At 44.1% G+C, this 12101-nt stretch overlaps 1 protein-coding gene across 2 annotated transcripts in view; it reads right to left on the bottom strand.

Annotated features, from left to right (window-relative positions):
• Window positions 1-12101, bottom strand: part of LOC117460348 (gamma-aminobutyric acid receptor subunit beta-3-like) — a 38797-nt gene that overhangs the window by 8084 nt on the left and 18612 nt on the right. For both annotated transcript variants that reach the window (XM_034101715.2, XM_034101723.2), the window contains exon 7: window positions 6011-6163. In XM_034101715.2, coding sequence (XP_033957606.1) covers window positions 6011-6163 — 153 coding nt within the window. The remainder of the gene's footprint in view (window positions 1-6010; window positions 6164-12101) is intronic.

The following is a 12101-nucleotide window of genomic DNA, read 5'->3' on the forward strand; positions in this document are numbered from 1 at the left end:
AGCTGCTGCACAGAAGTTTCCCCCGCACTTTTACCATCTCTGGAAAATGCTTCTTTAGTAGGAACGCGTGTGTCCTCTCCACCGTGAATTCTGCCTTTTCAGATCAATCGACATCATAATTTCAAGGATACGATGTTTCTTCTCTCTTGGAAACCGATCTCGGATGGTTAATTTGATGCTTAATTATTCCAACCGTGTTATAACTACAAGCCTGAAGAGCCCTCGCCGCTCTCAGCAGCTGCTTCTCTCTCATCCGTAACCTTAAGTTCACGTCGGAGGAAAGCTCCAACAGATGTCTTGTGTTACTATAGAAACAAGCGTATTTTTTTAATAGAAAACGTGATTGCTCTGTGGTGGCATTTCCTCCGCTAGTTATGAAGAAAATGCCGCTGTTTGAGATTGCTTTTTTGAAGTGTGAAAGAAACGGTGAGGCGTGAGAATCAAATACGGCACGTACGGTATTTCTGCTTGAGCACTCGTTTGAAACAATTTCCTGATCTGTTTCATGTCTGATTTTACTAGCATGAACACGCAGAGTAATAATATATTTTATTTCTATCGCGCTTTTCTTGAACCCAAAGACGTTGGGAGGGAGGGTAGACAAACAAAACAAAGCCACAAAAGTATAGTAGTGGTAGAGGAGTGCATGACCTCTGCCTCATTGAAATGCAAAGGTCTGCCTCGAAACCTACGACTGCCCCTCAGTCATCAGGCAGAAATAACTCATTAGAAATAGTGCTGCATGTTTCGAGCCTCCAGCTCTGAGTAACCTTAACCAGAAGGGACACAGGGAGGCGTGGTGTGCTGCCAGTAAAGGCACCTTCACACCTTTTATGCTTCAGCATGACGGGAAGAGAGGGGCACTGAGTGACGCCTCGTAAAAAGACAGAGGGGACATTTCATTGGACTGGAAAAGGACTGATATGTGTCTATAGTGGATCTGAGAGCTTCATGCTTTGTGACGTAGGATGATACATGCCGTGAGACTCAACCAAATGCAGGCAACAACAGAAATATAACTTATTTAGAAATAATCTGCGACAGAAAACATGACCAAATGCAGAACGAATGGAAAGAAAAACGAAAGATTCTCAATGTTTTGCAACTAATTTCCATTCTGTTCTGTAAGATTTGCAGCATTTGCTTGTGTTTTGTAGCTTAATAATATCGTATACAATTTAAAGTCAACACCTGCTGCTACTATACAGTTTAGAAAAGATAATACACAGATAATACAAACAATTCACAATGCTTATGCAACTCTTTCCCAAATTGTGCAAATCGCATGTTTCTGCATTAATGTGTCATGCTGCACTTCTGCTATATACCGTACTTTTCGGACTCTAAAGCGCACCTGCATATGAGCCGCCGCAGCAGCTAAATTGTCCGTCTGTCTTGCTCTCGTTCTGTCTCTCGGTTCCACTTTTACTTTGGCGCTACTTGTCTCACTCTTTTCCGGCCTCCAGCTTTTCCCGCTGGAGCTCGCCGCTTAAAGGTGGCGGGCGCGGACCGGTCATAGAGCCCGTAGTGTTAAAGGTGGTTAATTTTACCTGTGAAATCCATAGATTTAGGAGGTTCCTACGGAGCCCCTAAAGGGACATGAAGAAAAAAAAAAAAAAACAGAGGGAGAAAAAAAAAAGTCAGGATAACGAGTTAGTATCTCGTGCGCACGAGATACTAACTCGTGCGCACCAGATACTTTCTGGTGCGCACGAGATACTAACTCGTGCGCACGAGATACTAACTCGTGCGCACGAGATACTAACTCGTGCGCACGAGATACTAACTCGTGCGCACGAGAAAGTTTCTCATGGTCACCAGAAAGTATCTCGCACTTTTTTTTTTGAGAAAGTTACCGGTGCGCCAAGGAGGAAGTGAAGCGCACAGGAGACAACCATTTCATTGCAGACTGTTATGTTTACGTGGGGAAATGACAGTGCATACATTATTTGAGATATATATCGTACTTAGACTTCACTTTAAGGACATTTCGGCCAGGGGTGTGTGGTCACTCCAGGAGGCAGCGGGACGTGTAACTCAGAGAAGAGCAGCACCAGCACTCAAAGAGCTTTTACGCATCGCCTACACTGTGTTTACCTTCATTGAACAGCTATACATGATGGGCGGACTGGGACTACAAATCAGCCCGGGACTCGCACCCAGCCCAGCCCACGTAAACTGTCAACGGGCGGCCCACTTCGGTACCGGCCCAATGGGATACGTTCCGATGGCCAGTCCGCCACTGGCTCTGTGTGTATGTGTGTGTGTGTGTGTGTGTGTGTGACAGCTGCGGGCAGCAGGTACTCTGAGAGTCACGGACATTAATTCATAGATCAAAGCAGACTGGTTTACAGACTCTCCTGTTTGTTGCCAATCCGGTGCTTAAACCAATAGCTCTACACCCCTGGCCGAAATGTCCATACAATTAAGTCTGACTTCAAAATATATCTCAAATAATGTATGCACTGTCATTTCCCCACGTAAACATACAAGTCTGCAATGAAATGGTTGTCTCGTGTTCCACTTCCTCCTTGGTGCATCGGTAACTTTCTCAAAAAAAATAAAGTCAGGATAACGGATTCGTTTCTCGTGCGCACGAGAAACGAATCCGTTATCCTGACTTTATTTTTTTTTGTCTCTCTTTTTTTTTTTTTTTCCATGTCCCTTTAGGGGCTCCGTAGGTTCCCTAGTGGCCGTTAGCTGTACAAAAAAAATGGGGAAAAAGTCGCGGCTTATAGTCCGAAAAGTACGGTACATATCTTCCAGTTCCACGATACATTTCACAAGTGGCGCCCATAAACTCACGCCTCAGTCTGATTCATGCGAACCCTGACCTCCTGCGACGCAATAACAATACATCTTATCTTATATAGACATGTGGCAGACAGATCTCTTCTGCTATATCTCACCATGCAGGACACAAAGAGAGCCTTTCAGTGGCCGGGCCGCTCGTATAACACACACAGACAAGGCGTTTAGTGCGTGCGTGCGTGCGTGTGTGTGTGTGTGTGTGTGTGTGTGTGTGTCAGAAAGTACAGTGAAGAGGCAAGGAACAGTCAGCGGGTTGGGAGGAGGGAGCGGGATAGCTAAGGTCAATCCAGCCCTTAGTGTGATTTATTGGTACATTACAAGGCTAACACCGCTCGTGTGTGTGTGTGTCGCCAGCAACTGTGTGAGAGATATGTGTGTGTGAGTGATTGTGTGTGTGTGTGAATGAGTTTGCCTGTGCAAGCACATGCTCCGTGTCTGTGCCCCTATTGGACGGTGCAACCTTTCGTTTTTTTTTGCTTAACGACAGCCTTGTTCTTTATAGGTGTTCTCTCAGCTGCGCCATTACTCCCCGTCCTTCACTCCCTCCCGTCCTCACTCCCACCCTTCCTCACTCCCTCACTCTGCACCCTCGGTCCGGACAATTTAATCAAGGGGTCCATGGGCCTCCCTCCTTTTTCATCTCGCTGTTACACTCTCTAGGGGGAAATATAGTTTGATAGGGTCCCTCTCACTCTCTCCCTCTCATTCTCTCGCCCCCTCCCCTTGTCTATTCTCATTATTATCTACTATCTCTCCCTCTGCCTCAATCTCACCCCCTCTCCCTCTTCATTTATCCTGTAAAAGCCAGATCTCTCCATCATTTAGCGGTGGTTTCCCTCTTTCCGTCCCCTCCCCCCGCTTTCTCTCGTCGTATGTCCCTCGTTGTCACCTCACCGGCTGGAACAAAGGCACGTGGTAATCGAATGTGCTCTAATCACGAGCTAATAGGCCATTAGCAACACGGCTCAGCATTATAAGAAGGGAAAACATCGTGTAGGATGCAGTAAGCGCTTGAACACGGCGATGAATGTTGGCGGCGAGGACAGAGGCATGGGTGGTAATTAAAGTTTTCCATTCATCACTTGCAGACAGCACTAATTGTCAGCTCTGTAGTTAGCATTCGCAATGCTTCACGACTTGTCAGTTGGGAGTCTGCGGACGAGGACAGCGCACAACACACAGCGATCTACCATTACACTTAAAGTGCTCCGGCACCAATTACAGCTAATGCCCACACCTTGACTCTCGTATAATGTGATTGTGAGCGAAAGGCGTCGGTGTGGGAAATGGGTTGCAACCAGATCAGGCTGCGAGGGGGTCATTTGTAACTTTGCAATCCTTCAAAATGGCTCCGCAAAATGAGATTCTCCTTCAAACAATTGAATTGTTTGCCTGCTGACTCCTTGAATTGATTTCTCCCTGGTCATTACACTGCTCTTACTGGCAGGTTTGCACACACACACACACACACACACACACACACACACACACACACACACACACACACACACACACACACACACACACACACACACACACACACACGCATTCCCACACACACACTCTCTCTCTCTCTCTCTCTCTCTTCCACCGCCAATGCACCTGCTGAAAGCTTGTAATGCTCCATCAGGAGAAGTGAATGGACCTCCGGTTGCCCCTCAGCGGAGGACGCACACACACCGGATATTGCAGCCAGCAGGATTTCACACATAACCTCACACACACACACACACACACACACACACACACACACACACACACACACACACACACACACACACACACACACACACACACACACACACACACACACACACACACACACACACACACACACACACACACACACACACACACACACACACAGTTCAATCTGCCAATTGATTGCTGCCCTGGCCCTACAGTAAATCGTCTGTGTATGGGTGGGTAATGGAACTGTAATGACCTTAACACGTCCTAATGCTGTTTGGAGAACCGGCTTTGATCCATTACCTGGATCCAGCCAGTTAGAGACGGCCATTTTCAGTGTGATATCCACTGGTATTCGCTTGCTTAAGGCACGCATGCAATATCCGGTCGTGTGTGTGTGTGTGTGTGTGTGTGTGTGTGTGTGTGGCAATGAGTATACTGGATCATAAAAGTGGCTTTTCTGTAATGTCACTTTGGCAGTTGCACTCTGTTTTGACTGTGGGCAGTAAGCCTACATTAGAGTTAAATCCATTCTTTAGACTTTTGTTCTTGTGTTTTTGCTTCTGGAGAAGACGATGCAGTAGGTGGTGAAATCCTAGTTACGGTTGCTAAGCTATGATTGGACCGTTGCTGTTCAGGTGAGGCGTTTAGTGAACAGTCAATTGGCCATTTAAGGCTGTCAAATTACGACTGCTCTGAAGTCACAATTGCATCGTTAAAGATTGTCTCGACAGCGTTCGTGTTTCATATTTCCCCCGCCTGACTCCTCATGTTTCATCCACCACCTTTAATATTGAACTCGGACCCCCTGAGAGGAATCACAAGGATTTCACGACCTGCTGCTTCCCTCTCTGCCTTGTTTACTGCTCACAGAGCGTGGGCCTCTGCACCCACACATGCACTTATGAAATTATGCTCATTAGATGTAAGTATAGCTCCTGGAGGCCTTTCAGTGACCACAGCAACAGCGAGAGGCAAAGTAGACAATATGACCCAGTTCGGTCTCAGACTAACGGTGTGAAATTCAGCTCGTGCCCTACGGAAAGCCACAATGGACAAAACTATGCTTACATGCCTGTTGCAGCATTTTAGAGCTGCAGGATGTGGAAAATATAACTTATTGTGATTATTTTGGAATTATTTACTTTTTAGGAACATTATCTACAGTGTCCATTTTATTTTGAAGATCTATACCATACAAGGATATTTATTTAGACTTTAGAATATGTTTGTGGGCCGTTACTTCTCTGCATTACACTTTTTTAGCTTTAACCAAATATTGCTTGCTGGGATTTTGAAGTTGCACCAATCCAAGTTGCATCTTCGAAAAAATAATTGTGCAGCCTTGGCTAACATCTCGATATATTTGAAAACTTAATTTGGTCCCAACGTTTTCCAAGCCACTTCCCAAAGCTCTCCGTCGCCCCACAACACAATGAAAGGTTCAATCGGGATGTGTGTGGCTAACTATCGTCCCCAGTTTCTTCTGAGAGATCCAGACGGTTCTCACCTAGAGCCACTCTGGCTGCCGAAGCGTCGTAGTTGATCCAGAAGGAGACCCAGGAGAGGATGGTGATCAGGATCGACGGCATGTACGTCTGCAGGATGAAGTATCCGATGTTCCTCTTCAGCTTGAAGCTCAGAGACAGTCGAGGGTAGGCACCTGAGGGGAAAGAGCGAACAAATATCGTAGTTAAAATATTTCCCGTTAAAAAAACAAACGATACTTTAATGGTCATTTAGTTTTTTTCATCAAATTTAAAAACAAAGCACATTCTGTTCCATTAATTTGAAAATAATGCTTCTAAACTAATTTAATTCGTAGGAGCACACAGGGACACTTTGTGTTTTTGTTTCTGTTTCCATGACAACACCCGACGGCATGGGCCGGATTTATTGCCATGGTAACAAGAATCCTGTTCTTCTCCTCTCGCTCACTGTAACCCCGTTTCGATACGACGTGACACAATATTTAAGACGGTGATATAGATGTCGGCACATTTTGATTGATCACATCTGCATGTCGCATTCCACCTGCCTACATAATTCATAGGCTGACTCGGCACAACTGGGGGAATAACAGCTTTCCATGTCAGGGAAACAATATTCCTCGCCCCGATGTGTCATGACGGAGCATTTCTGTCAATACTCCTCCATGACCTGGAACACAAACACGATAGTGCCTGTGCTTGGATGTAAGTGCGATGCATGATTTCTCATACATCTCCCAGCATACGGTTCTTTATGGATTTAATCTACGGCTCGTTACTCCCACTATTCTTAGCCATTCCCCGTCACATTGGAGGAGAACCGGGGGCCATTACAGTGTCACTTCCAATCCGTGTGTTTCGGTCGAAAGCTACTCGTGGGTCCAATCGACTGCGTGTGAAGAGTTGGACAGAGAGTCCCTCTGATATCTCATTAGGATTCCGCGCCGGCTGGAGGTCGGATTGCTATAAAATCCCAACATGTTATTTTTAAAGTGCCGGGCTGCTCGTGAAGTGTTTATCATCTGACAGTCAAAGGATGTCCACAACCAGAACATTGCTAATAAATGTTGTCATTTTGTCAAACATGAACAAAACATGACTTTAATGCCACCATAATGTAGGCATTTGGAAGCGTCTCGACAATCATTGAATATTAAATATGGCACGCACATTCACGTTTCCCTAAGGGCGAATTGTAATAACTTTGGTGATCCAGTATTTATCACCACTGACGGGTTTATTACCCATCTTTGCATCTTGTATAACAAGGTCGGGTGGAAATCTGTACAGGCATTGTTTTTTATTCATTTACAAAGCCCTTTGTCACAATTTGTCTCGTTCAAAAAAGTGGTCTATTCTTACGTGCACAAATAGCTGGTGCTGCACAAACTTGGAATATCACATTTTGAAAGGTAATACAATGCAGGTCAATTCAAAGACATGATAACAACTGTTTTTCTGTGTGTTTATTGATTTAATTGTAATTCTCCTCGTTTATTTGTGCCATTTTTAAGAAAATATAGTCCCTTGATAATCCCTAAAGATATAAATTGAATCCCTTATTTTCCACATAGCATCACCACGTAGATTAAAAAACCTTCCCGTCCTCCTCAAGGGAAAGGTAAAACAATAGTATTCATAGTAGAATATCACGTCTTCTCCACAGCAGCATGAGGTTGTTTGCAGTAAACAGTCGAAATAGTCGATCAAGACACTGCCAGGAATAGATCGAGGTAAAACAAACAAATGAATAACTCGGAGAAAGACTGGTGCACAAAAAATCAACTGTCACTGTCATTCAGAGGTACAAAGGCACCTACAGATCAAACCATCATGGTGAAAGGGCTTTTAAAGGGGCCTCGACAACAACCACCTCATCTATTATAATCCCTTTATTTACCCCAGATCACCTTGGAAATTAAGAGCCTCTGAAAGGTACAAATTAAGTGGTACCTGCATGTTAAAGGTCCCATGTCACGGCCATTTCTACTGATCATAGATCCGTTGTTGAGGTCGACTAGAATAGATTTAAATTGTTCAATGCTCCAAACTCACATTGGCTTCTCACAGCATCTCTGTGTAGTCTGTGTATTCACTCTCTGTCCTACACGGCTTGTTGGAGCCCCCCCCCTCCCTGTGAGCCCAGTGTGCTCTGATTGGTCGGGCGTTGCGAGGCTCGTTGCTGCGAGGAGCGGACGGGTTTCCGGGCCGGCGATACAGCGAGAACAAGCGAAACTCATCCTGAGCACACACACACTCACAGCCGAAGTAAAAACAACAAGTGTGGCTTGATATTGAGAAAGAAAAAGGTTTCTAACGCTGTGAGAATGGGTCTGCGGAGAGCATTTCTCCACCATCCCAACTCGGCTACTACCAGCGTTCAGGGAGCTCTCTGCAAGTTAATGGGACTCCCTGGTAGTTAGCCAAGGGGTCCTGGTGTGGGAGGGGCTCCAAGGATTGGTCCATTTGGGCCAATCCGGTCCTTTGTTGTGGATCTGGGTGTTCACACGTCACAGAACCCAGGAAGCAAACAATGGAAGAAGAGGAATGTCCAGCGAGGCGTTCTGGGGCAGCAGACAGGTCTCCCTGAGTTAGAGCTTTACTCGCTGCAGGGTGCACTTTGAGGGTTTGTGACTGCAGACCGTTCACATGCAGAAGCTTCATAACAACAAGGGGATGGGTGATAACCGGAAGAGCATGACATGGGCCCTTTAATGTTCAATAATGCAAATTACATCTTATCTTCCCCTTAACTCATGCAACGAAATAATAAAATCCCCCTTAATTAAGTATGTTCCATCCATTAATCCAATATCTAATGCATTTTTCCTGGTTTCTAAACCAAAGTCGGGTAAAAGCAGGACATTCTCAAATTTGACACTCAAACATTTTTGCTTTATACAGTGGTTTAGTTACAAAACATTGATTTAGATTTATCCCTACCCGTTCACCTTGAAATTAAGACCCTCTGAAAGGTACAAATTAAGTGGTACCTGTCATGTTAATGCTCAATAATGCAAATAACCTCTTAAATAGCCCTTAACTCATGCAGCAAAATAATAAAATCGTCGTTAATTAAGTATATCCCGTTCGTTAATCTAATATCTAATGAATCTTTTCACGTATATAGACCTAAATTCTCCAATTTGACACTCAAACGCTCGTCATTTTTGCTTTATACAATGGTTAAGTAAAAAAACAAACAGATTTAGATAAATGTTTTGTTGATTTCGTCATCGTTTAAGCACTTAATTTGTATAAACCAGCAACATCAGCTCATTTTGAAGCTGCTCAGTCGTTAAACATACACACATTTACAAATTAGACTAATGTATCACATTCGGTGATCCTCCTGTCTTTGGCTCGTTAATAAACCATATGGCAGCCGTGATCAAACCCAACTCACGCTGAACACTTCATTACAACGTGAATATGGGGACAGACGGTCTTAAAACATCCCATTCACCTCCTTTGAAGCTTCCTTGACGGCAGCTCCTGCACTCCTACATGGGAGCAGAGTGTCTTCACAGATGCAGAAGTGGTTTAAGAAAAAAAGGAGGGGGCTGAGGTTCACTAACGCGTGGGTGTAGATCTGTACGGGCTGTAACTGCTACACCAAACAACATCCGCGAGTGGGAGGAACAGCATGTGTGAGGAGGAGGAGGAGGAGGAGGAGGAGGAGGAAGAGGGAATGAATATATGAAAGTTGAGTGGGTAATGACCATGGTGATGACAGGACAACGATAAGTCAATAAGGAGGTCTGCTGCCGCTCCTTTTGTCTCTTGTCACCCTCATGGAGCATTCAAGTGCTGTATAATCGGTATTGACAAATAAATGTGAATAAATTAAGAACCAGAAGGCAAATGGAGAAGATTCTGGTATCAAAAGCCCCTTTTTTAAAAACATTTGTAGTCCGTTTGATGTCCTACTGTAGTCCCAGCAGTATTGACCAATCATATTTGAGAATATTTTGTATGCATTCATTAAGACTTTGCACTTAACTAAGATAGTTTTACGCTTGTGAGTAGAATTTGGTATCAAAAGCCCCTTTTTTTACATTTGTAGTCCGTTCGTAGTCCGAGCAGTATCGACCAATCATATTTGAGAATACTTTTAATGCATTCAGTAAGACTTGAACATTTTACCTAACTAAGATCTTCTTGTGAGTAACACTGCTTAGTGCTTTAACTAAAACAGTTTTTTTTAAATCGGTATTGACAAATACATGTGAATAAATTAAGATTCAGAAGGCAAGGGGCAAGAATTTGGTATTGTAAGTGTCTTTTTTTAACATTTTTAGTCCTTTTGTAGTCTGAGCAGTATCGACCAATCATATTTGAGAATACTGTAATGCATTCAGTAAGACTAACTTGAAAATGTCACTTAACTAATGGCGCGTTTCCACTGCAGCGGGTAGCTCGCTTTAAGCGTGCCGAGCCGTGCGGGGCCCGTTTTTGGTTGCGTTTCCACTTGGCCTAGTTTTGGCCCGGGGCTACTTTTTCACCTCTTTTCTGGCCCGACTAAATCGTGGTTCTAGGGCCAGGAACAACCAGGCTGAGTCGGGCTGAGCATGCTAAACTAGAGAGAGAATCGCTGGCAAGGGGGCTACAACTACAACAAGATGAACATATTTGACCGTGATTTAATTGTAATACACGTTTCTAAATGATGCCGAAGTAACAACACACTGATACCGGTTAGTAAAAACCATGAATTAATGCTTTGACGAGTCTGCAGACAGACGGCAGAGAAACACCCTTTAAAATGCGTGTTTTCTAAATGTAGCTTGGCTAAGCTAACGTTGTATATGCTCCGACCGTCCACACTCACAGCAACGGCCTACAGACATAAATAAACCAGCGACTGTATCTTCCATGACACAGGCAGTCTCTGGTTTGTACTTGTTTAGCTTCTGTCAAGTTTCTGAACAGATATGAGGAGCTGTGAGCTCTGGGTGCTAACAGCTAACGGCTGTGTTGTTTTTCTGGGGCTCTCATTGAAGACGTCACGGCTCCGCCTACACTGCGTTACTATGGTAACTACCCCAGTTCCTAAACTAATGGAAGCGCAGCATTAAAGTCAGCCGGGCCTAATAAGGCCTAACCAAACCGAGCGAGGCCTGCAGTGGAAACGCGCCATAAGATTGTTAAATGCTTGTGAGTAACACTGCTTAGTGCTTTTCCTAAAACCCTTATTCATTGTAGTCTTGAAATTGAACATGCTGCCTTTTTTCCTGGGAAATGTAGTTTTTTATCATGAAATCATGTCTAAAACCAGGAAGTGCATATTTTACCACTTCTATTACAATATTCTTGTTTAGAAATGAGTCAGCAGGAGACGGTGTTTTTCTGATTTATGGAGACAACACCATTTACAGCACTGTGTCCTTGCTTTTTACACCTTAAAAAGCTAATTATAACAATGGATGTTAAGTGTTAAATCTGCCACTGTTATTGTGAACTGCAAAGGGACACAATAATAAATGCTGTAGCTTCTAATTAATTATTTTTCAAGAGCTGCTACGATTAACGTTCATGCAAATGTACTATCTTTACCACCAAACACATGAAATATACATGTTATTAAATAATAAAAATGTTATATCGCAGCTGTCCTAATGGAGACACAAGAGAGGATGAAGACAGAAGAGGTGATGACAGCCGTGACGTTGATGTAATGTGAAAAACAACACACGTAAATGTCACCTCACAGTCCGTTCATGCATGCATTTGCATATAGATATGCTTATTGTATACACACACACACACAGAGCAGTGTTTGTGTGTGTGCTCGGAGGAGAATAATTGATGTTTTGATCCTCATTGCACATGAATATATGATGCTCTGAGTCCTATCAGGGAGCAGGGTAATTGGAATCGAACCACACCTCGTACACAAGAGAGGGACATGTACAGTAAAGGAAGGAAAGACTGGACGGAAACAGGGATAGAAGAGAGGAAAATGGGCATTAGAGGAGGCCGGCGAGTGGCACATGTGATGGAGGGAACCTGGTCAGTAGCCAGCCTCGCAGGGAAGCTTTGAAGTGCTTCACACTTCCTGCCAAGAGCACGGCAGCAGACCAGTGGACACTAAAGTTTAATTGTTGTCGC

Source organism: Pseudochaenichthys georgianus, chromosome 2 (assembly GCF_902827115.2).
Source record: "Pseudochaenichthys georgianus chromosome 2, fPseGeo1.2, whole genome shotgun sequence".
NCBI lineage: Eukaryota > Metazoa > Chordata > Actinopteri > Perciformes > Channichthyidae > Pseudochaenichthys > Pseudochaenichthys georgianus.